The sequence below is a fragment of the Dendrobium catenatum genome, unplaced genomic scaffold (genome assembly GCF_001605985.2).
Source record: "Dendrobium catenatum unplaced genomic scaffold, ASM160598v2 fragScaff_scaffold_1199, whole genome shotgun sequence".
Lineage (NCBI taxonomy): Eukaryota > Viridiplantae > Streptophyta > Magnoliopsida > Asparagales > Orchidaceae > Dendrobium > Dendrobium catenatum.
In genome coordinates, this window is record NW_021319661.1 from 471,516 (window position 1) to 498,879 (window position 27,364).

General features: G+C 36.5%; 1 protein-coding gene across 7 annotated transcripts in view; it reads right to left on the minus strand.

Annotated features, from left to right (window-relative positions):
* The window catches only part of LOC110111443 (U4/U6.U5 small nuclear ribonucleoprotein 27 kDa protein), a 42,921-nt gene extending 21,158 nt beyond the window's left edge, over positions 1-21,763 (minus strand). For 2 of the 7 annotated variants that reach the window (XM_028698984.1, XM_028698982.1), the window contains exons 1-4: positions 21,074-21,759; positions 3,569-3,641; positions 3,401-3,462; positions 3,026-3,324 (exon numbers count right to left, since the gene is read on the minus strand). In XM_028698984.1, coding sequence (XP_028554817.1) covers positions 21,087-21,722 — 636 coding nt within the window. In that variant the 5' untranslated portion in view covers positions 21,723-21,759 and the 3' untranslated portion in view covers positions 3,026-3,324; positions 3,401-3,462; positions 3,569-3,641; positions 21,074-21,086. Of the gene's footprint in view, positions 1-2,986; positions 3,325-3,400; positions 3,463-3,568; positions 3,642-3,977; positions 4,075-6,657; positions 6,824-21,073 lie in introns of those variants that run through there. The other 5 variants (XM_028698989.1, XM_028698988.1, XM_028698986.1 and 2 more) reach the window with 4 other exon arrangements.
* Between the last annotated feature and the right edge of the window lie 5,601 nt (positions 21,764-27,364).

Sequence of the window (27,364 nt, forward strand, 5' to 3'; positions counted from 1 at the left end):
CTCTAACTTCCATCCTTCTTCTTCACCAACAACACAGGACTAGAGAAAGGGCTTACACTAGGCTTGAAAATTCCAACTTCAAGCACCTCTCTAATCAGTCTCTCAATCTCATCCTTCTAGACCTAAGGGCGATGGTATGGCTGGACACTAATGGGAAAGACTCCTTCCTTCAGAACGATAGAATGCACGTGCTCCCAAGGGAATGACAATCCCTAGGGAAGTTGAAATACCTCCCTGAATTGCTGAAAAAGTGGCTGGACCATATCTGGAATGTTCGTTACATCTTCTATCTCTCCTCCCTCCAGACTATAAAGCTCCACCAAGAATCCATCTACTTGTAGGGGATGAACTAGGGATTTCAAAGAAATCATTGCTTTGGATAAGCTGGGGTCAATGTTTAAAATTGTGTAATCGGGTATTGAGGTGTTTTTTGTTCGTGAGGCGAGGCGTAAGCCTCAAGGCATTTTGAGGCATAAGCCTCAAAATCAAAAAATTGCGTAAACATAAAATGTTAATTTTTTTATATACTAATAAGCAAAAAATATAAAACATTAAAAGCCACAAGTTATGAAGTGAAATCAAAATATTCCAATAATAAGACAATATAAAATATAGTTAAACTCAAATTCTATCTTTCCCCAATCACAATATTCTTTTCAATAACATATAATTTAAAAAATAAATAGCAATGAATACAACAATATGTTGGACAACCAAGGGTCCAAGGGGGTGCTGCCCCCTGGCGGGGTTCGACCTGCCCAGTCAGGTCGTGGGGTCAAGGGGCAGCGCCTTTATAAGAGTAATTTTGAAGTTATGTTTATTTTTAAAGCCCGAAGTCATTTGTATGGAAAGATACCGAGCAGTACCGAGCATGTACCTAGTGGTACCAAGCATTGTTGTACCGAGTGGTACCGAGCATGTACCTTGCGATACCGAGCGATACCAAGCGGCACCGAGCAGACAGACCAATTGTGAAATCTTATTAGGATAGGGCTTTTTTAAATTTTAAGAGGCAGAAGTCTCTAAAACATGAGTAAGCCTCAATGCCAGCTCTCATTGCGTAGGCTCTGAGGCTTAAAAGTCTGAAATTGCACTGAGGCGCGCCTCATATTGCGCAATTTTAAACCATGGCTGGGGTCTACCTTAGTTACCACCTTCTCCCCTCTACCTGAAACTTCATAACTAATGTTTTCCAGTTTACCTTGGTCTCCCCCTAAGGTTTGTAGCCACTTCATTTCCAGAGTCAAACCAGTATTCCCCAACTTCAAAGGAAGAAAATCCTCGATGTGAATCCCCTGCAACTCTACCACCAAACCCTGACATATCCCTCCACTCTTTTCAACTTTTCATGTATCCATCATCACTCCAAAACCTCCTGTGTCAACCAGTTTTAGCTCATGTTTGTCTACCACCTGGTTTGATATGAAATTATGAATAGCCCCACTATCCACTAGGATCACCACTGCCTCTCCTCCTATCTATTCTCTCACCTTCGTAGTATGATTCGGGTTGAATCCCACTATCAAGTTCAATGAAACTTCAACCACCTCTAAGTGTACATGCTCTTCTTCCCTCTCAGCCTCAGCCTCAGCCTCAGCCTCGTCCCCCACCGCATCACACACCAAGAGAGCCTGCAAAGTATGCTTTTTGCATAAATGTCATGGTGTAAATTTCTTGTCGCATATATAACATAACCTTTTGCCCTCCTGTCCTATACCTTCACCTCTATAAGGCACTTGAAATGGCTTTTCGCACGAATTCTGACACTTCTCCTTTGACACTTCTCTCTGAAAAGACACCGTTTGGATTTTTGGTGCCAGGGTCGTGAAGGTATTCATGTAAGTGCATCCCATGTTATTGCTTCTGCTGACCTTTTCCCTCTGAAGTTTCTCTTTCACCCGTTGTGCTAATTCCATCATCTCCCTCAACCCCCTTAGCCTCAACATCCTGAGTTCTGCTCATATGTATTCTTTCAGGCCCTTCATGAAATTCCCCTCCAAACCTTCCTCAGAAATTCCCCTCAGCCTACCCAATAGCAGCTCAAAATTTTTTGGTACTCCATGATTGTCCCCTCCTTGGTCAAGGCATAAAATTGCTCGTGTAGGTTTCCTTCCTGAATGGCTCGAAAACTTTTCAACAATCCCTCAAATTCTCCCCATGAATGGAGTGGGTACCTCGCTTCCCTCCACTGAAACCAAGCTAAGGCTTTGCCCTCCAAACATAGCACTGCCCCCATAAGCTTTTCCCCCTCCGTAAGCCTATTAATAGCGAAGTAATGCTCCATCCGATACACCCATCCTTGAGCATATTCCCCTTAAAGAATTGCCATTTTTAGCTTCCTCACCCTATCATGCCTCTGTAATAGTGAAGATTTTGATCCAGGACACTACTCTGATATCAATTTGATACGCCTTGGAGACAAAAACAGTGAACGAACAATAGAAAAATTGTATAAATACTAACAATAATTGCTGATTTTGGATTATAACTTCAATTTGAAAGCAAGATACAGGTGATCTACAATTCGAGAGGTAGATCGACTCTCCCAAATAGTCTAGCCGCCGCTAGAAAGCCCTAAAAAAAAGTTACAACAAACACAAATAAAAATCTGCATTAAAAAACAAATAAATCCTAAACTTAGCCTTAAATAAGCTCTCCTCCTTCCCTCCTAAATCACCCCCTTCCTAATATATTTCCCATATATTTCCCTCTTTTATTTGAAATTCAATTATGAAATCCTTTCCTAATATATTTTCCTTTTCTATTTGAAATTCAATTAGAAAATCCTTTCCTAATTGAGCCTCTCCTAACATAATGAATTAATTCCTTGTTGAGCCCCACCAAATCAGCCGAAATTCCCTCTCTGGATTCCGCCCCTCCATGGGCTGCTGTATAATGCTTCGAACAAACAATCGATACCAAGGAATGAGAAATCTATTCAACTAATTATCGAGAATATTTGTAATGCGCATTGAATGACAAAAACTGGAAAGAAAGCAAAGAAAATGAAATTAATTTGCTTTACCTAAAGGATTTGGGTTACTAAGCATCCAATATAACAAACTGACCACAAGGATCCTGGTGGATGATTGTGCATAATTAGACGTTAAGTAATCTGCAACCAAAAGCTCCAAAAGAATGCACGACTCTGAACTGATTTGGACCAAAACATTCACACTAATTTTCCAACACTTGTTCACAAAATCAAGCATTCCAGCAATTTTCCATCAAAAGCCACCAGTAAAATCTGATATGAAGAGTCCGCCTAAGAATAGTTTTCAGAGAGCTCATCAGACGAACAACAGAAACACCTGCACAGCAAGCCTACCATGCCGAATATAAAGAGTTAGAACTGAAAAACAAATCCAATTCATTACACAAGCAACTGCCCAGGGCTCACCAAATCATACGAAGAAAGGCTGGGTTAACTGATAGTTTCATTGGCAGCATATATCTGATAGCCTGGATGGCCAAAAAGTGCAAGACAAGATGAACGGGCAGTATTCATAATGATGCAGACTCATATAATGACTAAAAAGAGAGATCTAAAGGAATCTAAATAAATTACATCCGATGAAACTCCAATCAGGTTCAGCAGATTGAAAGTCCTCTATTCAGTTCAACACTCCACATCCATGAACCTGCAATAATCAAATATTATTAAATGCTATGGAAATCGCAAGGTAATAAAATCTCAGGGAAATGGTGACCATTCAAGGAAATAGAAGATCAGCAGTAATAACTAGAGATATAAAACATATTATCAAAAGATTGGCATTATTGCAGGCCTTTTTGTAGTCCAAAACTAAATAAATATGATGGCAATTTTAGTTGTAAGCAATAGATGATATGAAAACAAGCATTTACAAGATCAAGCGCATATTCAATCAATGATTGTACACAGCCAAAAGTATCAGTAATGTTACGTTTATCATACAGCCTTAAGATATCAGCTGCTTTATGGGTAGTTTAAATACATGAGCTTCCATTCTTTGACATTTAGGCTACCAACTAAGATTTCTTGGGTTCGAGTCTTTGTGTATGCAATGTGTGTGTGAGTTTGTCTTAATCGACCTAAATGTCCCAAAAAAATAATAATAATAAGTTGCAATCCACCAACATAATTAAAAAAGGCTAAAATATCTTATAGAACTGAGATGCCGAGCTTTATAAAACAAACGATATATATAAACATGATTTAATTGTACCTAGATAATATTAGACTGCTAAAAACTAAGGTACTGAACATTGGACCGGATATTACAACAACAACATAAAATTTTTACCGCACAATGTGAGGTAGGCTACATGAATCATTTTTCTCCATTGTGCCCTGTTAAGAGTTAAATTCCCATTTAAATCTGATAAAAAAAGGTCATTTCTAATATTTTATAACCGGACATTGAATGAGAAAAATATTCAAAGGTGCAATCGGAATTTAACCAAGAGTTGAACTGTGAAATCGAAAAAATACTAAACTATTTAATTATTATATATATATATATAAGTAGAAAAGTATAGATATAAAAAACAATTTTGATTTTTATTGCATAACTTTTTTATATATAAATTGGAATATTTATAAGCTCTATAGTTGATGGGAGATAAAACACAAGATTGTGCAATCTAAGGGTTAAGAGTAAGAGGATATACTGACTAAGCTCATCAATCCGTGTGCTCGATAGATCATATTATGATTGGTTGCATAGCGGGTAGACTCACCACCCTTCTACTTAGGATGGAAATTTGGGTTGGGCGGATGCAAGGAGAAGGCAGAAGAGTGGATCCCACGATATGGGACCTCACTATCTTCAACACTCTCCCTAAAATTAACCAATATAAATCTACCCTTCCAAGTTTACTTAACAATATTTTAAGCGTGGGGCAAAGTTTTTTGGTGAATTATTCAGCAAGTTGAAGTATTCGGCAAGTTGATGTAAGGATATTCTGCAATTTGATTTATAACATCTCTAGTATCTCTTTTATGAAAAATCTATCTCCGTCTACATTTTTTTTATCTATCTCCGTCTACATGCTTTGGATGATCATGTTATACTGGGTTATGAACGTTAATGTTGATGACAGTTTTATTATCACTATTTTTTTTTTTTTTGCACTTCCCATCTGAATTTTAAATCTTCCAAGATAATTTTGATCCACAAAAGTTTATAGGTTTCTTGGGCAATCGCTTTAAATGCCGCTTCAAAGTTAGCTCTTAAAACAAATCAGTTGTTTCTTGCATAAACCATTGAAGATTAGCTGCTAGGGAAATCAATATGTGAACTGTATTCATTTTTGCAACAGAAGCAAAGGATTCTTGATAGCCAATTTCATAGGATTGAGTATATCCAGTAGCCACTAATATTGCCTTGCATCAGTCCAAACTCCAATCTATCTTATATTTTATAGAAAAAATTCACTTGCATACAACCATTTTCTTTTCTTTCTATAGTTCAACAACGTCTCAAGTACTTTTTTTAGGGCATTAATCTCCTCTCATGCCATCCTTCAAAAAAAAAATCAATTGCCTCAAATAGAGTTTATGGTATTGGAATGAAACTGGAATTTATATTTGTCAAGAAGACCTCATGTGAAGGGAAAATTTGTGGAAACATGTGCATTGGGAGATGAGAAATATCGAGTTGTGATGAGTTGATTATTATTTCCATATAACAATTCCAAGTCTTGAGATTGTTGGAGAGTATGGCTGGGTTTATTTCTTCTTGTGTAGATCTGAAGTGACACAGTACTTGGATTTGCTTCATAGGGATGTAAAGATGAAAGATAAATATTTCATCAAAATTATCTTCTATATTAAAGTTCTCCCTCTAAAAATGTGTTTAATTGGAAAAACTTTGCTTTCCATCAAAGTGGCATTCTTAGAAACAATGCTTTCGTGATAGGATGAAAACACTTGTACCATTTTTTAATGAAAAACTACCCAATAAAGATACATATGAAGGCTTTAAAATCCACTTTACCCATTGTCCTATTTGTGAATATAGGCAAAGGCAATGCATCAAATATTTATAAAGAATTTTTTAAAGGAAGTTATGTGTGGGCAAAAATTATTACATCATTTAAAGGACTTTAAAATTCAATCACTACCGAGGGTATTATATTGATTAGCTAAGTGGTTGTTAGAATATCATCTCTCTAATATATTTTTGGTATTTAATTCTAGAGAAAAAGAGTCCTAACAACTTCCATAAAGTGATGATTTTTTTTCTATCATCCTATTTTGTTGGGGAATTTCAAGACAAAAGGATTGGTGAATAATACCCTCTTTATAAAAGAATAAAGATAATGTGTGATTGAAGAAATTACAAGCCTTATATGTCCAAAATATTGTAATGTTATATGAAATTGATTTTTTATCATGAGAAAGAAAGTGAGGATAATGTTGCATCATATGTTTTATTTTATGAGATATATTTATGTTATCCAAGTACAATCATCAATGAAAATAACAAATCCAGTAGCTCTAAAAATGTTGAGGATTTTGATGGGTCCCCAAATATTAGAGTGAACTAAAATAAATAGAGTGGAAGCTCTAAAATTACTATCAAGAAAACAATATAATGATGTTTTATAGTTTCACAGCTATTACAATTAAAATTTTCAATGTTTATATTCATAAAAGGGTAGGAACCATACAATGTATAGTTTTGAAGTAGGTACATCCTAGCCTATAATGATGCTGTCAAATTATTTCAATATTGCAGGTTGAAATGAAGGAGCATGATAAACTGATTTTGTCTTCAAGAAGATGTAGCTCATTCTTCTTTCTAGTTTATCCAATCGTTTTCCCCTTAGTGAAGTTCTGAAATACACAATAATTAACAAATAAAATGTCAACTCACAACTGTAATTTATGGAGATTTTATGGATCGATAAAAAAATTACATTTTGACAAGGAACAAGTAATATATTACTAAGGGTAAACGTAGAGAAATTGAAATATTTCCTTGACGGCTTGACCTGTGTAGATTTAAAAGATGTTGGCAATGTTTGTCATGTGATCAATGGCTATTGGAATCTAATGTCCTTTGTGTGTGTGTGTGTTGGGTGGGGGGGTTATTCGAGTCATTACAAGTACATCAGTTAAAAGTTGTAACATTTTGAGTAAGAGAGCATAATTTGAATAGTTTCTCGAAAGAGTTCAGGAAATTTCTCAATTTCTTCAAAGTTGAGCCATTCTGATTCAATAAGATAAGCTTTTGCCATTTTATGAGTCATTTTTTATTTCCACCATAACCTAAAGGCGAGCCATGGAGTTTTCACAATTTTTATTTGGTGTGCTCTTTCTTCCTGCAATAGTTACACCATATATTGATATTCAGATATTGGAAGCAGATTTTTGCCCTTTTCTAGGGGAAGAATTTGTAGCAATAAATTCCTTTCATTGGGGTTCAATAATAGTCATGGCAAATGCTTCAGAGACTAAAGTATTGAGTATTATTGTCCTTTCTTCTTCAGCCAGTATAAAAGAATATCTCATTTAGGCATAATAGATTTTATCTACTTAAGATTTGGACACAAACTTGATTGAAGATATTGTTGAGTCATATAATGAACTCAAACACCCTTTCTCTTTTGATAAATTACTTGAGAATTACTGCATCATCTTAAGATTTTTTAAGTAATCTAGTTCATGCCAATATATCTTCAGTACATTAAAATATTCAATAACTTGAAGGTTACCTTGCTTGATTGTTGAGATCTTAATTTTGATCCCGTAGATATGCATGACTTTGCAGTATGTTTGTTTGAAGGCATCCCAAATTTCTTTTATAGTAGACAAGAACATATATGGTCCAATAATTTTAGGCAACATGGTCTTTTACAACCATGCTAGAATCATGCAATCAGCTTCATCCCAAAATACAACTTTCGAGTTTTTTAGCTTTCGAGTAAGATTCACCCGGTGATGTATTCTTTGGGTTATTTGAGGAATTAAAAATACATAAGTTAAAAGTTTTTTGAGCTAGAGAGCATAATTTGAATAGTTTCGCGAAAGAGTTCAGGAAATTTCTCAATTTCTTCGGAGTTGAACCTTTCTAATTTAGTAAGATAAACTATTGCCATTTTATGTGTCAATTTTTATTTCCACCATAACTAAGGACTTTCCATGGAGTTTTTGCAAATTTTATTAAATGTGCCCTTTTTTCTTGCAATAATCACACTATATATTGATATTGGAAGCAGGCTTTTGTCCTTTTATAGGGGAAGAATATGTAGCAATAAATCCCTTACCTTGGGGTTCGATGGTAGTCATGGCAAATGTTTCGAAGATTGAAGTATTGAGCATTACTGTTCTTTCTTCTTCAACCAGTATAAGGGAATATCTCATTTAGGGATAATAGATTTTCTATGTTTAAGATTTCGACATGAAATTGATTGAAGATATTCTTGAGCTACACAATGAACTCAAACATCCTTTTTCTTTCTATAAATTACATAAGAATTACTGCATCATTGCAACATGCCATCTTAAGGTTTTTTAAGTATTCTACTTCATGCCAATAAATCTTCATTACATTAAAATATTCAATATCTTGAAGGTTACCTTGCTTGGTTGTTGAGATCTTAGTTTTGATCTCGTAGATGCACATCTTTGCAGTATGTTTGCTTGAAGGCGTCTCAAATTTCTTCTATAGTAGACAAGAGAATATATGGTTCACTAATTTTAGGCAACATAGTCTTTCACAACCATGTTATAATCATGGAATCAGCTTCATCCCAAAATATAACTTTTGAGTTTTTCATCTTTGGAATAAGATTCACCAGGTGATGGATCTTTTTCTTTTATTTCAGAAAAGTATTCGCTATTTGAGACCACTTGAGATAGTTTCTTCCATTCAAATGCTATGAAGTTCATAGACCCTAGCGCTCTCACTTAATCAAAATTTAACCATTCATGGTGGTTGACTACTTGGAAGAGAAACAAAAGAAAGCAAACATAAGGACGAGAAAGAAAAATGTCGACAAGAAAGTAGGAAAAGAGAACAAAGGTTAGAATAAGGAAATCCTAAACTTGGTTTCATACTATAAAGAAAAAGTGGAAATATGAAAAATAATTTGAGATTTATTTACTTACTTTTTGCATGCATATTGAGGTATTTATAGGCTCCTCTGAGGATATTATATATAGAAAAAAAGTAAATACAATTTACACAATAAATAAATAATCCAAAAAGGGGGCTGATTGTTATGTGAAGGGAGAGTAGTACACTGATTGCATTCCAACTGTTATGCGAGTGTTGACCTCATTTTTGTATGAGGTCCCTTAGACCAATCTTGACCCTAAATCAATTTAATCTCCAGACCAATCTAGACTCTAGAATCCTTCTAGACTCCAGACCTTAGGATCTACTTAGATCTTAGATCAACCCAGACTCAAATCCAAGGCTAAAGGCTCCACCCTGAAAGCCTTTTCAAGGATTTTTCAAACACTTTAAAACCGAGTCAAAAGACCTCTAATTCAGAGTCTATCACTTGCAAAGTATAAGACATGTCTCTAGAGGTAACCCTCCAAATTTGAGCCCATTCTGAGGTCTCTAATCCTATAAATTGAATCAAAATTCATAGGCTGTAAAACATTCAAATATTTACGGCCTATGCCACTGCACCTGCCACCTAGTGGATCCTAACCTTGGAGCTTCCTCCAAAGCCTCCAATCACTTCTAAACCCTTAATCCTGACCCATTGAGCATTAAACTGCATTTTTTTGGACCTACTTTGACCCCCAGTTGACTAGTGGTGCATTTTCAAAATTTTTCATAGACTTCAATATGTCCTTTTCAAGTTAAACTTAAGACATCTTCCAATACATCCTAATCACTCTTAGGAGTGCAATGGACTCAAACCCTGACCCTGGTCAAGCCTAGTTGACCAGTTTGACCCTTTTGACCAAAATACCCCTTAAAACGTTTTAAATGTGTTATTTTAACTCATTTGATATTTCAAGCCTCAAATAAATTCCAAATCATGCTTCAAATCTTGGTGAATCAAATCCAAGTAGATTTGACTAAGTCAACTCATTAGAACTTGATCAAATAAACTTGTATACTCACTAAGTTGCTCCTATCTCCAATTCACCCATTTAAATTCCTTTGAACCCATTCCACCAACAGCTCAAAATATTCTTCATGCCACCTCATCAGTCCACCTGAACTTTGACTGGTCAAACAGTCAATTTAAGGCATTATGCATGGTCAAATGATATCTTAGGCTTAATCCCTCCATCCCTAAGCCTCTCCAGCTGTTTGTTAAGGTTCTAGAACCCTCCTAGGATTATTCTCAACCCTTAAATCTAGATCAAATGGCTCATACTATACCTATGTGCTTTAAAAGGACAAAGGATATTTTTCACCTAGGCTTGTCCTTGTGTCCTTTGATTCCCTGCTCCCACCTACTCCTGAGACACATGACAGCATCCCAGCAAGCCCCTTGGTTGATCCCAGCCATCCAAATGAACTAGGGTGGGTTTGAATAGGAAAAAATATCCTAATTGAGTGGATCTTAATCTTAACACTCACACACTTAATCCCTATCATCCAAAGCCACTCTAACCCCAAAAATTCTAAAAAAAATATTCTCCAACAATTTCTATAGCCTCCTCAAGTTTTTCCCACAAAAATCAAGCATTCAAATCATATTTTGGTGAAGAGAGATGATCTAAAGAGAGAATCGGGAGATTCAAGAATAACTTCAAATCCAGCAAGATCCAGATCTTGAAGTCTTCACCAAAGTTGAAGAGGATTTTAGTAGATTTCCAACGAGCCCAAGAAGTCGACAATCCGACGGTTGGATTGTAAGTTATACTCATTTTAAGTTTAAATTTCAATTTGAAACTGTAGCAATTTTACAATGCATGGAGCCTCCAAACTCCAGATATTGCAATATTATATTGCCCTTAAGCTACATTTCAAATTTCGTTAAATTTCGTTGAGTATTTTGGGAGATATAGCCATTTGAAGGTTTAGTTTATTTTCTAACTGAAATCGGCGGATCAATTATAGCCGTCTGATCCTCTCTTCAATAGGATCATACGGCACACGATCAGCCGGATCGCGCGCTGTCTACAGCCGAATTCGAGCGTGCGCCTATCCAGACATCGGGCGCCCACGTGGCACCATCTCGACCGTCGGTTCGTTCCGCGGCCGGATCAGCGGTCGTGATGGACCACTGACTCATTTAAATGGCGAGACCCATCCCGCCACGTGTCACGCCGTCGTTTCGACGCCAATAATTGGCGCCGGCGGCCGATTTGACCAAATTTGGTCAAAATAATTCAAAAAAATGCCCAGATCTTCCAAAATTCACAGAAAATCAAATTTTCCACCAAATTGGACGTTTTTGGGCTCGTTGGAAAGGAAATTTAATGTAATATTTATTAAAATTAAAATTAGGTTGATTTGGTTTCTGTATTGTGAGATATTTTCATTTGTTTGAATTTTATTTTTTATGATTTTCTCACAATCTATTGGTCAAATTGAGTCCAAATTTTGGTGAAAGATTATTGGGTATCTTAGGCATGTTCAGTAATTTTTCTAGGGTCAAATACCCAATAGATTTTTGTGATGTGAATTTTCAAAGTAAAGGGTCAATTATGAACCCTAAGCTTTAAAAATTCATAACTCCCTAGATTTTTAGTATTTTACTGTGAAATTTCTGTGATGTGAATGCATGTGTACCAGAGTTAGACACACCAAGTTTGAAGCCTATTTGAATAGTAGAAACACCTATGAAAAATAATTAGGAAAATGTCTAAAAATTTTAAAAAATTTCTAGGGCATTGTACACACACCCAATAGGGGTGACTTGAACACAGTAAACATAGTGACATTTTGAACCATAGGTTTAAATTTGACAGAATTTGGAGCTCATTAGGTCAGAAAATTAAACAAGTCAAAATTAACCCCTTAATTAAGCTTTAAAACTTCCAAAAATTACAATAAAACAAGTTCAAATCCAAAAAATACAAATAATATCTTATACTGACCAGAGTTCAACCCTTAATCAATGAAAAATAAAACCAAATTTATTTGACAACAAATTAAAGTGTAATTTAATTTTAAATGAAATTCAATATTTAATTAATTTAATTAATTAAAAATAATTAAAAATTCCCAAACACTTGGGAATCTCTCCTTAGGTCATTCTTGACTTTTGGAGTTGATTTCAAGGAGTTTGAAATTCATTTGAAGCAAAATCAAGAAAAACCCTCTAATTAAACAATCAAATAAATTCAATAAATACACAAACTTTGAAAAATCATAATTAATTCTAGAAAACTCCAAATTGACCAAACTCAAAAGCATTCAACTCATAATTAAGTCTAGTATTTATCAAAAATATTAAACCTTCAAAAATCACTCAAAGTTAAAAAGTCAACAAACTAGTCAAATTTAAGTCAAAATCAAATCAAATCTTTAACCTTCATAACTAAATCCAGAAAAATTCAATTTCAGCGTACTTACAGTTTAACTGATCGTATTAAAGTCTAGTATTTTAATAAAATATTAATTTCCTAGAAAACACTTTACGTACTGCATGTGTGCCGGGTTTTACTTTTCCGCTGTGTGCCGGGTTTTCGAGCTTTCATGCATGTTGGTTGCTAGCATGAAATTGATGTGTTTGTTTACTTACTTTTTTGCACTCTCTGTTGTGAGTAATTAAGCATTTTAAATTTCAAATATTAACTGCTTGGATTGATTATAACTGCTTGAGATTAATTATAACTGCTTGGGATTATACATATAACTGCTGATTAATAGGATAACCCCGCAGGATAGAGTTTAGATTTTTCTTTTAAATTCAAATGTAATTTGATAAAAACTGAGTTGTATTTTAAAGTAACTTGAGAATGGGATGTTAAAACATCCAATTTAGAATCCAAAGAGGAAGGGACATCCCTTACGGGAGAGTCCCTCTCCATTTGTTAGACTGTAAATACTAGACCTTAATATGAAATTAATATTTTATTAAAATACTAGACCTTAATACGATCAGTTAGACTGTAAGTACGCTAAAATTGAATTTTTCTGAATTTAATTATGAAGGTTCGAAGATTTGACTTGATTTTGACTTAAATTTGATCGGTTTATTAACTTTTTAACTTTGAGTGATTTTCGAAGGTTTAATATTTTTGATAAATACTAGACTTAATCATGAGTTGAATGCTTATGAGTTTGATCAATTTGGAGTTTTCTAGAATTAGTTATGATTTTTCAAAGTTTATGTATTTATTGAATTTATTTAATTGCTTAATTAGATGAGTTTTCTTGATTTTGCTCCAAATGAATTTCAAATTCTTTGAAATCAACTCCAAAAGTCAGGAACGACCTAAGGAGAGATTCCCAAATGTTTGGGAATTTTCTGAAATTTTTAATTATTTTTAATTAATTAAATTAATTAAATATTTAATTTCATTTAAAATTAAATTAAACTTTAATTTGTCAAATAAATTTGATTTTATTTTTCATTGATTAAGGGTTGAATTCTGATCAGTATAAGGTATTAATTATATTTTTTGAATTTAAACTTGATTTACTATAAGTTTTTGAAGTTTTAAACTTAATTAAGGAGTTAATTTTAACTTGTTTAATTTTCTGACCTAATGAGCTCCAAATTCAGTCAAATTTAAACATATGGTTCAAAATATCACTATGTTTACTGTGTTCAAGTTTCACCCCTACTGGATGTGTGTACAATGTCCTAGAGTTTTTTAAGTTTTCTAAACATTTTCCTAATTATTTTTCTAAGGTCTCTCTACTATTCAAATAGGCTTGAAACTTGGTGTGTATAACCCTGGTACACATGCATTCACATCACAGAAATTTCACAATAAAATACTAAAAATCTAGAGAGTTATAAATTTTCAAAGCTTAGGGTCCATAATGAACCCTTTACCTTGAAAATTCACATCACAGAAATCTATTGGGTATCTGACCCTAGAAAAATTATTGAACATGCCTAAGATACTCAATAATCTTTCACCAAAATTTGGACTCCATTTGACCACTGAATTGTGAGAAAATAATAAAAAATAAATTCAAACAAATAGAAATATCTCACAATACAAAAACCAAATCAACCTAATTTTAATTTTAATAAATACTACATTAAATTTCCTTTCCAACGAGCCCAAAAACGTCCAATTTGGTAAAAAATTCGATTTTCTGTCAATTTTGAAAAATCTGGGCATTTTTCTGAATTATGTTTGACCAAATTTGGTCAAATCGGCCGCCGGCCCCGAAACGGCGGCATGACACGTGATGGGCTGGGTCCCGCCATTTAAATGAGTCAGCGGTCCATCACGACCGCTGATCCGGCCGCGGAACGAACCGATGGCAGAGATGGTGCCACGAGGGCGCCTGATGTCTGGATTGGAGCACGCTCGAATTCGGCTGGAGGCAGCGCGCGATCCGGCTAATTGTGTGTCGTCTGATCCTAATGAAGAGCGGATCAGACGGCTGTGATTGATCAGCCGATTTCAGTTTAAAAATAAACTAAACCTTCAAATGGTCATATCTCCCAAAATACTCTACGAAATTTAACGAAATTTGAAATGTAGCTTGAGGGCAATATAATCTTGCAATACTTGGAGTTTGGAAGCTCTATACATTGTAAAATTGCTACAGTTTCAAATTAAAATTTAAACTTAAAATGAGCATAACTTACAATCCAATCGTCGGATTTTCGACTTCTTGGGCTCGTTGGAAATCTGCTAAAATCCTCTTCAATTTTGGTGAAGACTTTAAGATCTGGATATGGCTGAATTTGAAGTTATTCTTGAATCTCATGATTCTCTCTCTAGATCATCTCTCTCCACCAAAATATGATTTTAAGGCTTGAATTTTATGGGAAAAAGGTTGGGGAGGCTATAGAAATTGCTGGAGAAGGTTTTTTTTTTAGAGTTTTTGGGGCTGGAATGGCTTTGGATGATAAGGATTAAGTGTGCGAGTGTTAGGGTTAAGATCCACTCAATTAGGATATTTTCCCTATTCAAATCACCCTAGTGAATTTGAATGACTGGGATCAACCAAGGGGCTTGTTGGGATGCTGCCATGTGTCTCAGGAGGAGGTGGGAGTAGTGAATCAAAGGACACAAGAATAAGCCTAGGTGGAAAATGTCCTTTGTCATTTTAAAACACGTAAGTATAGTATGAGTCATTTGATCTAGATATAAGAGTTGAGAATAACCCTATGAGGGTTCTAGAACCTGAACAAACTGCTGGAGAGGCTTAAGGATGGAGGGATTAAGCCTAAGAGGTCATTTGACTAAGTTTGACCATGCATAATGCCTTAAATTGACTGTTTGACCAGGCAAAGTCCAGGTGGACTGATGAGGTGGCATGGAGAATATTTTGAGCTGTTGGTAGAATGGATTCAAAGGAATTTAAATGGGTGAATTGGAGATAGGAGCAAGTTAGCGAGTATACAAGTTTATTTGACCAAATCCTAATGAGTTGACTTGGTCAAATCTAATTGGATTTGATTCACCAAGGTTTGAAGCATGATTTGGAATTGATTTGAGGCTTGAAAGAGGCTTGAAATATTAAATTAGTTAAAATAACACATTTAAAACATTAAGGGGTATTTGGGTCAAAAGGGTCAAACTGGTCAACCATGCTTGACCAGGGTCAGAGTTTGAGTCCATTGCACTCCTAAGGGTAATTAGGATGCATTGGAAGATGTCTTGAAGTTTAACTTAAAAATGACATATTTAAGTCTATGAAAAATTCTGAAATTGCCCTAAATGGGCATTTTGGTCATTTTAACCCCTGGTCATCTGGGGGAATGCTCAAGGGGTCATGATTAAGGGTTTAGAAGTGATCAGAGGCTTTGAAGGAAGCTCCAATGTCAGGATCCACTGGGTGGCAGCTCCAGTGGCATAGGCCGTAAATATTTAAATGTTTTACCGCCTATGAATTTTGATTCAATTTATGGGATTAGAGACCTCAGAATGGGCTCAAATTTGGAGGATTACCTCTAGAGACATGTCTTATCACTTTGCAAGTGATAGACTCTGAATCAGAAGTCTTTTGATTGGGTTTTGAAGTGTTTGAAAAATCTTTGAAAAGGCTTTCAACGTAGAGCCTTTAGCCTTGAATTTGAGTCTAGATTGATCTAAGATCTAAGTAGATCCTAAGGTCTAGAGACTAGAAGAATTCTAGAGTCTAGATTGGTCTGGAGATTAAATTGATTTAAGGTCAGGATTGGTCCAAGTAACCTTATACAAAAATGAGGTCAACAGCGAGAGAATATCCAATGGTTATACTCCTTAATTCGTGTGCTCAATAGATTATACTATGATTGGCTATATAGTGAAACTCATTGCTCTTTTACCTAGGACGAAAATTTGGGATGGGTAGATGAAGGTGGAAAAGGATTGGATCCCATGGTGTGGAAACCCATAGTCTTCAACATAGTCATTTTACTAGTTGAAAATGTTTAATAAATGAATTTTTGCGGAGAGTTGAGTTATGTATTTCAGTTGCGTCAACAAAATATTTATAAAAATGGAAAAAAATTAGGTGACTTTGTTTTAAACAAATAAAAAATTACAAGAATGATAAAGTGAGGATGGATTTATACAACAGAGGCTTCCAACCTAACAATTAGAATTGGACATCACATGGAAGTATAAATCGAAGTATAGTAACGTCGACGTAAACAATGGCGTTTCAACTACTCGTATACAATAAGATGATGACAAGCAAATAGATATCAAAATAAAATACCAATTTTATTGGCTGACAAATTGAGATATCATTTATCAGATAATTATTGAAGAGCATGCTCTAATAAAAATGCTCAACAATTTTAATAAACATTGATTGCAGCTCAACAACCTTTATAGCATAAATGCACAAAACTCTTTGAATTATCCATTGCAATTATAATAAATTTAGATATATGACAGATATATTACAGATAAGATAACTAAAAATAAATTTAGGTGGTTTAGACATGTATAATACAACAACAACAAAAAGCCTTTATCCCACTACGTGGGATAAATTTAGGTGGTTTAGACATGCATAATAAAGGATTAAAAAAATATGCAAATTAGATGCATCAACAGAATCAGTGTTCGAGAATTAGAAAGGAAAATGAAATAGACCTAAGGTTACATACATAGAAATTGTAGAAACTATTTTTGAAGAATAGGTTTAGCAACTCAAACAACATTTAATATGAAAAAATGAGGATTCATAATGCTAATCCTAATAGTTTGAATAAGTCTAATGATGATGATAGATTGAAAGTGCGCTTACCTATGCCATTTCCTGAAAACAATCTCAAGTGAAGGCAACAATTGATGATTTTAATATATATATATATATAATCGGGGGGAAGTACTCCAAGGAAAGTAGCTTGCATATAATGCCCATGTAAAATAATTTGTAATATTTTAATCTTTCTACATTTATATATAAATTAATAATGTAAGATTTTGGATAGAGATCTGATAGAGCTCCACGCCTCGCCCACCATAGACCAGAGAGCCAACAATAGATGGAGTGATGGATATAAGATCTTAGAGAGTTTATGTAAGTGTGAATACTTTCAAAAGGTAAAGGTTAATTAAAATTATATTTCTAAAAGTTCATGAATATTAGTTTATTATAGGACCTCAAAAGATTGAAGGATATACAAACAGGTCAAGGCTATGCAGGAGAATTAAGTTCAAGTGCATTTCTATAATCAAATTTGCATTTGTGGATAGAGGAAGCTAGAGAAAAATAAAAAGTAAGAGTTTATCAATTAAACTTCTAAGGCGTAGCTTGCGTATCTCAGTCCTCTGCCTCCTATCCTACTTATATAGAAGAGGAGCTACAAGAGATGATGAGACGCCAAGTAGCTTCCATGACTGAGCACATCACCAAATGAAGTACTGACATAATACAAGCTCGGTTCAATGAAGAAATAAAAAAGCAAAGAGATGCTACAATTGAAGGAGTTCTACACCAAATGAAGTATCCACTGCCTGCTGCAGCACAAACCCAAGGAGGGAAAGAAAGAAATAGAAGAAGAGAATGAGACTGATGGAGATGAATAGAGTGCGTAGAGTGATGAAGAGCAAAGGAAAGAAAAAACTAATTTTAGCTTTTGCTTCAGCAATTTGTTTATTTGACTTCAATTCTTGACCATGTTTGATTGAAACTTGATTTAGTACTCATGTTTGTTTTATGTAATTAATTGTGTTGCCTATGATATGTTTGATTATAATGAGTTGTGTTGATTAAACTCATGAGATGACCAAAATAAAAAATGAGAATATTTGTTTTCAAAAGAATTCAAGTTTACAACAGAAAAATCATAAAAAACAGGCTTTCAAATATAAACTAAAAGAATGGAAGTTCTAGGTTTTCAGCAAATTAATCATCTAAACTGATCTCACTGCACTATAACCAAGAGTATAATCAGTTGAATATCTATCGATAACCATAATACTAACAGATATTTCAATGGTTTACAAATGAATTTTTGCAAGTAAACTGATAACCAATAATTTAACCAATCCTCCATCTGCCACTGTTCTGATGGAATGTTTGACAAAAAATTTTAGCACAAATTCCACCAAAGTCAACGTCACCTAAATTTTTCTAGCAAGTCTAACAAAAAAAGTATAAAGACTAAAAATGCGGTCAATGAAAAACTTTTTTTATTATTTTTTTCAATAAAAAAAACTTCAAGATTTGTGATGGATTGGAAACCAGAAATGCCTAATTTTCTTGTAGCAATGATCCTTGTGCTAACTTGGTCTATCAGGATTATTCTTGTGGTCTTGGGTTCTGTAGATAATCTTTTTGATGATCCGTTATCAATAATTAATTTCGTTGTTGAGTATGAACCTAAGGTTGTGCCTAAGATTGTCTCTAAATCTAAATCGACACAATTCTATATCTGCTTTCAGTGTTATAATTGTTATTATTGAAATGGAGAAATAGGTTCCATAAATTCTAGTGCTCTTGCATTATTCTTCTTTGAATATAGATGTCATTCCACTTGTTTCAAAATTATTGCGTGCTTCCTTGCCAAAAATACAATTATAGTGTATTTTGCCACTACTACCACCAACATGTTATTATAAGATATGGTACTAATCAAACAAAGATGTGTGATGTGTTGTAATGCCTAGATCCAAAACCACCAAATTCCTACGTCCAGGTTGCAAATATTATTGATACAAGATATATTTATAAACTAGTATCGCTATCTCCTCCATCAATGATAGACTTCCAATAGAGGGATTATGCACGACATCAAAATAAGTTATATCTATCTCAAGAGATTTAATGCAATATAAGACATGCATCAGGTTACTCTAAATTATTCTAATACTTAAGGTTATTTAAGTATATTTATTCAATCATTTAATGAATTTGTTATGATTATTTTATATTAAATTATATCATAGGATTTTTTAGGCTTATCTAGATGTTAATTTAAATTAGTTTGATTTCAAATGCAACCATACGTTTATAAAAAATGATTTAACTGTTGTAATTGATTTCAGATAATGAATTACATTTGAATTAGGATTCCCTCTTCTTATTTTTGAATTAATATTCCTATCTCTCATGCGTATCGAACCCTCCCTCTCTCTACCCTTTTTGTGATAATACACAATAAATGAGACACCTCTCATATCATTTTTCTTGCTAGTCATTCGAAATGAATCTCAAGACTCTCATAAAATTCTCTCATTTGAAACTCCCAAGCTATAGAGCTTAAGAATCAATAAGCTTCCTCTAGTGAATTCAAGGAAAAACAAGCAATGCCAACGGCAAATTTAAGACAAGAAATGAAATCATAAAAGGAAGTTCTTCATTATGGGTTCATCATTAATTTGATAACAAATTTGATCTTCTTTTTGCATAATAAATTGTTTAACATGAATCATGAGTACATCATGAAAATCAACATGATCCTAACTAAGCACCTAAGAAAATCATACATTTTAGAGTAATCTATGAATCATGAATTAGACCAGCATAATCATAGAAGTTAGAAATGTCTAGAAAATATCTTAAATTAAAATTAAAAAAAAATGGATAGTATAGTGATGTATTGGAAAATATTATTGAGGATTACAAATTGTGATTTAAAAGCATGGAACATAAATAAACCATGACAATCGCCTTCGCATTCATGCAAAAAAAAAGTTTTCCATATTTTTTTTCCTTTCAATCCCATTTTCCACTAATCAAATTAACCTCTAGTGTTGTCTTGCAACTACAGCTCAATTATAAACAGAAAAAATAATATTATCCCTTCAATAAAACTTACAGAGAGAATCTAAATCACAACCAAAAAAGATGCCCCTCACCTATCTTGTCCCCCACTAAGGTCTTGTTAGTTTCAACGTAACTGTTTGGAAGCACCTGAAGCTGAGTTTTGGAGGTGAGTTTCACCAATTTAAGTTTTAGTGACCATTGTTTGTTTTGCATAAATTCACTTTTTGAAGTAAGTTCTTGCATTTGTTTAAGCTTCAGTGAATCTACATTTTCCCCACCTCTCATTACTCTATAAAACTCCAATACAATTATAAGTAAACGTGATATTCTAACTCAAATTTCATGAAGTTTATGTTATTCTATTATTATATTTGCAACAACCAAAATCAAAGGTAATTTTTAAGCCCTCATTTTGAAATTCATTTCTAATCATTATGAATGAGATTTCCATAATTAGAAACTCAATGTTTTTCACTTAATTCAAAATTGCGTTCCAATTACTTACCTCAAAACAGACTTTTTCAAATGAAGCTTAATAAAAAGTATCCAGGCAAAATATAATAACGCCTCTAAAAAGTCAAAAACGTAGCAGCAACTAACTAATAGTAACTAATTTTTTAAGTGCTTAGTTAGTGGGAGCAACATAACAATTTCTACTTGTATGCTGTAACAAAACATTCACGAGTTTCAGTTCACCAAAAAAGAGTGCTAGAGTAACCGATGAAGTTCCTTCAACTCCACATACAAAGAAAAAGAAATGAATGATCTAACACTTGAAACAAGCAAGAGATTGGAATACAAAGAAAGGAAACCCAAACCTCCTGCTAATCACTAGCGATTCCGCTCCAAAGGTAAAGGTCGATTAAAGCCGCCCCTTCGATTCATGTACTGCCTCGGCTGCCTCTTAGTCACAGCACGAACCCCGCTAACATCCGCCCCAGCCACTTGCTTACCCTTTGTTGAGTCGAAACCTACCGGTATCCCCATCATCTTCATCATATCCATCTCTTCACTATCCACTTCAGTGAATTCCATTGTCACATCACCTCCGCCAACTGCAGTGTCCACCTTCTTCGAATCCTTGGCGGCTCCGTTGGCGGCGTTTGCCTCGGAGCCTTTGGGGCGGCGGGACTCACGGTCATCATCGCTTCCATCGCGCCGCCGCTTGCGGCGGTGGGCGTCGGGGGACGGGGAGCGACGGTGGTGGCCGTGCCGACGCTGAGACCGGTCTTCCGAGCGGGAACGGGAGCGTCGTCGATCCGGAGATGGAGAACGGCGACGATATTGATCTGGCGAGCGGGAGCGCTTCCGCTTTTCGCGGTCCCTGTCTCGGTCTCGATCTCGCTCTCGGGCGCGATCTCGATCTCTATCTCGATCGCGATCCCGCTCCCGGTCTCGCTCCCGGTCTCGATGATCGCGAGTGTCACGTTCTCTAAGCTTCTCCTTGTCTCGTTTCCTATCTGCCATTTTCGCTTAGAGAAAGAACGCGAGAGGTTGCCTAGGGCTATAGCAGCTTTAGCGAGTGTTTGGCTATGACTTAGGGCAAATTATTGCGTCAGGTGACCGAACGCAGAGATCTCTCTGTCTACAGTAACCTGCGCTTTACTGTAGCAGTCGCCCCTAAGTCATGGCAAATTATTGCATCAGATCACCTGACAGAGAGATGCGTTCGGTCAAAACGAGTCAAGCGGACTCGCCGGCCTGCTGGAGTCGTTAAGAGCTCATCAGTAAATTATCATGTTTCGAGTTTAACCACCACTGTTTGTCCGGGTGGTGAAGAGCCTGCTGAATAAAGCCCATATCATTGGTTCGAATTTCTTGGCAATCAGTGAAAGTCTTATGTGTTGGCCCGTGTAAATTGGTGTGGGTTGCATGTTAGGTCGACCAGGGTTTTCACTGGGCACTAAAACAGTGCTTTCTCGTCACAAAAAAAAAAAGTTTCGAGTTTAAATTTGAGCATAATTTTGAGCTCGTTGGATTATCAAGCTCAAATTCGATCCTCAGGATGCTAAGCTCGATTACTTTTTGAGTGACTTGAGTGCAGAATAAGAACCACATAAGGTTGATTCACTGCGGGCACGGACGTACAACGCTCAAGTGGAAGGCAAAATTGCGGAGGCAGGGGAGGAACGAGCCTTTCATTTCAGAGTGGGCAAATTTTGCATATAAATAGACTAATTCAAAATAAAATGATAACATAATTCAAAGCAAAATCATTAAGATTGATAAATTGAAAATTATTACAAGCTTAATAATTTATTTTGCATTTTTTGATAACGTTGCATTACAACTTTATTGGGAATCAAATCGAACACGTCTTTTTCAATATAAGACACCAGACAATCATGAATAAATTAAAAATTATTACAAGTTTAATAATATGTTTTGCATTTTTGATAATATTGCATTACAACTTCATTAGGGCAAAATTGGAACCGACTGCTAACAAATACCTAAAATATCACTAAAAATTTTAATACCTAAAAAATTGCCCACCCTCACCAATGCATAGGCTTGCCCTGGCAGGAGCGGGTTCAAACGTGGAAGGCGGAATCACGAAAGGCGGGGGTGGGCCACAGCAGAGCTCGAACCACTAAATTGAGCCGCTCAACAAACTCATTTCAATGGCACGAGCCGAGCTGAAGCTCTTCTTTTGAGCTCGGCTTGATTTGGCTTGCGAGTCGATCCTGGATTAAGCTTAACTCAAGATCAACTTGACTTCTTTGCACCCCTAAGTAAGGCTGAAAATAAGCCAATAAATTCTTGAACTATTTGAAATATGAATTACCTTTTTATTTTTGGTTGAAATCGTTCTTTGCTTTGATTGTATGATTCTTTGTGATTGAAACTTTCATTTGATTTGGAGTGAAATATTTGCTCAGTTGGATTATTTGAATGGCGCATTGATTTCAATTCAATTATTGATTGGTTTTGATGACAATATTTGGAAGCTTGATAGAGGATTTTAATTTGTTTGGTCTATGAGATGCATTGTGATTGTTTGATCCTATGTAAATTTTTTCATCTACTGCTACACCTTTAACCTGAAAACAATTTTATCATATTTTTAATTATTCCTCCACACTCTTGTAATCTTGCTATTTCCGAGTTAAGAAACCCGCAAACATTTGTAATCAATACTAACATAGTAGAATCAACGCAAACATTTGTAATCAATACTAACATAGTAGAATCATTTCAATTGAATCAAGCCTACCTTTTTTGAATTTTTCATATAAAAACTATAGTTTTCTCATACTTCTTCATTTATCTATACATGTGCTATTTTTTTATACAAAATTATAATTTTGTGCTAAATTGAGATGGATTTTGACTTTATTTGGGATAGCTTTTTTATTGCTTTCTAAAACGACTTTTTAGTACAAAAATTTCTAAGTCAAGAAATTTTTATATTAAAAATGGTCTTAAAAAACAACAAAAAAGTTATCCCGAATGAAATCTTAACCATCTTTGTTGTGCTCTCCTAAAAAACTCGAGATTGATGCAACATTTCATATGTTGTATGTATGTTCAGCATCGCCTGACTAAATGAATTAACTGAAATCCTCTTTTTGTTCAGTTCTAAGGACATTTAAAAGATTTTCTTCCAACGATTTTTCCTTCATAGTATGTGAATAAGACATTATAAATTGCATTGACAATAGACTTGATAATCTTCCAGAGTGCCCCCTTCATTGTGGATGATTGACTTGAGCTCATTTGTGGCGAAGCAATACTGATGTGGGAACATTTTAGCTTGTCTTATGCTTAGGGACTAGTTTATCTCCTTTAGTCTAGAGTCTTCTATTTGCTCCCTTAAATAGTTAGAATGTATGGTTTTTGAGGCATTTGAATGATAAAAACTCTTTTGAAGCTTTGAGAAAGCTCTCTTCTTCTTCCCTGGATTGGGAACTCCTTGAAATCCTTCTTGCAGGTATCGACTTCCGACGATCCACTACATCAGTTGGTATCAGAGCCTGGAGCTTGCGAAGATCGATGTATTGCAGAAGGTCGGCTGTCGACGACGTTCGAAGCCGTAGATCAAGGGCGGTCGACGAAGATCGACGCCGAATAAGATGGGCGGACGACGAGGATCGCCACCGAAGGAGATGGGCGTGCGACGACGATCGGCGCCGAAGAAGACGGGAGATCGATGACTATCCTCCTCTCGAGCTTCCACTCCAATGGCGTGATCCGCCACCGGTATACCCTTCCCCCTCTTACTCCGCTGCCCGCAAAGGGATCCGTAATCAACCGATTGTGGTTGACGATTACCCGCCGCTCGAACTCCCTCTCCGATGGCGTGACCCGCCGCCGGAGTATCCGCCGCTCGAGCTTCCGCTCAAATGGCGTGATCCTCCTCCGCTTCAACGCCAGATCCGTGATTCCCGTCGGTTCCAACATTCGAATCGAGCTCCTCCGCCTCCCGTCGATCTGGCGATACCGGCATCAGCCGCCGTTCTGGCGATGCCGGCAGCAGCCGATCAGGTCCCCGTCGATCCCGATCTCTCACGCCCCGTTCGCGCCCGCACCGACTCCGACTCTTACCCTCATTCACCTGCCGACGGTGACACCGACCAAACTGTTTCCGCATCCGAGCCTGGCGACGACCGCGACTCCATACCCGACGAAACAATCGTCCAGATCTCGCACATTCCGCCTGATCTCGCACATTCCGCCTACTTAGACTCCCATCTGGAGTTGACGGCAGTAGCCGACCAGGCCCATGCCGACCAGATTCCCGCAACCCCAGCAGCCGACCAGGCCTCCGCCGACCAGACTCCCGCACACCCAGCCTCCGAGTCGCCGACCCGACGTGTGCGTGAGCTCGATCTTTCACAACCGGATTCCAGTTTTGCCGCCTGTTCTGACTCCGTCGAAGGAGATCGATTCGTCGGACACCCTCTACCTCCCGAACGTAAGAACCAAGCCTACAGGCCTCCGGAATGTTCACAAGTCTGCGATCAGTCCCCAAATCGTGTGGCCACGCATTCACGAGCACGCCCAGACACTCCGCTTTGGCTCTTCCACACCTTTTTCGGTACTTTAGCGTACGTCGCGCAGGAGGCGCTCTCCAGGAAAGGCAAGCTTCTCTTTCGCCTTATGGATACGAATTCCCAGACGCGGATCACCATTCCTGAAATCATGGAGAATCTGTGGTTCAAAAAAGGGTTTCTCCATATTCGATTATACATCGAGAATGACAAGCTCCACAGCATTGATGAAATCGATGAAGCGCCTCCTACAAATGCCCTGGAGACTCCGTCATCAGAGAAGCATGAGGAGACGTCAGATTCCGGCTGCCATTCCAATGGCTCTGCGGCCACCTGCCCTGCCGCAATGTCCATCTCTAGGGGGGAGATAATGGGGCTTCCCAGACCAACCAGTCTGAATGCTTCCGAGCTCGATGACTACGCTGAGAAAGCTTATTTGGGTTTCAAGGATGGAAATCACCTAATTCTAAACCATGACAGCACCAGGCGTTCTCCATTATGTGCAGGAAAAAAGAAACAGGACTATCAATTCAAGGACCTCCTGCAGCATGCAATTGGAAGAGGCTCTTCGACGTCAAGAAAGGCTAAGGAGAAGGCCAACCACCTCGGCCTTGCTCGATTCCTCCAAAAAGACCTCGCCCTTGCCGTTGGGCTGGTAGTATCTCCTCCTCACATACAAGTTGACTCCGATTTCTCTCACCTCCGGCTTCACTCCCCTCCGCTTATTCAATACAACAGATCAAGCTTATTCAGCAGAAATGGGGATGTTGAGTTAAATGATAACTATATTGTTACTGCAGGTGTAGAAATCCCATGTCTAAATTCTATGGACAAAATTGATTCAGCACAATGCTCTCAAACTGTTCGACAATATGCCACTACAAAATTCTGCATCACTGTTGAAGAGGGTGGCATTGGTTTTGATTACTGTCTTCAAATGGCAGCTCCGGATAAGTGGATCGAACTTCTTAAATCACAAGATGAGAACTGGAGGATGGAGAAATGTATTGCGTATACTGAAAGTCATGATCAGATTCTTGAAGGCATACTTCCCTTGAAGACCCCGTTGCATCTCTTCCTTATTAATGAACTCAAGGGCTGCAAAGAATATCAAGTGGAAAGTGATGTGACTGAACCGTTACTTGTGGAGGTTGATCAAATGTACCATCTTGCTTGTCCAGATTCTCCTATTTTCTACAAGTACAGTCCTATGAAGACAATAAAAACAAATGTCATTGGAACATTAAGCATGTTGGGGCTTGCAAAGAGAGTTGGGGCAAGGATTTTACTGACATCTACTTCTGAGGTTTATGGTGATCCTCTTCAGCATCCTCAAACAGAAGAATACTGGGGCAATGTTAACTCCATTGGTGTGAGGAGTTGCTATGATGAGGGTAAACGTATGGCAGAGACTCTTATGTTTGATCATCATAGGCAGCATGGCCTAGAAATTCGAATTGCCAGAATATTCAACACATATGGACCTCGTATGAATATTGATGATGGTCGTGTTGTTAATAATTTTATAACACATAAAATTATTTTGAGTGCTTATGGCGACTTCTCTATTATTTCTTCTAGCGAGATAATGAGCAGCAAATCCAACGAAGTGGATGACAGTCGTGGCACAGAAAGGATTAGATATCTTTCTTCATTTGATGAAAATGAGCACAAGGTTCATCACGTGGATTGGAAGACGCCTCGTCATGTGGTAATTTCAAAGTCCGCATTCAAAGTCTTCGATCCAGGAATTTGTTGCCACCGTACCTCCCCTCCAATTATAGAGCCTAGAACGGAGTCGAGCTCTTTTTACGCAAGGGGAGAATGATGCGGGAACATTTTAGCCTATCTTATGCTTAGGGACTAGTTTATCTCCTTTAGTCTAGAGTCTTCTATTTGCTCCCTTAAATAGTTAGAATGTATGGTTTTTGAGGCATTTGAATGATAAAAACTCTTTTGAAGCTTTGAGAAAGCTCTCTTCTTCTTCCCTGGATTGGGAACTCCTTGAAATCCTTCTTGCAGGTATCGACTTCCGACGATCCACTACATCAAATACCTATTGAGCCCCCTCAACTCCTGTTCGATTTCCCTCTCATGCGGCGCAATCCCTTAAGT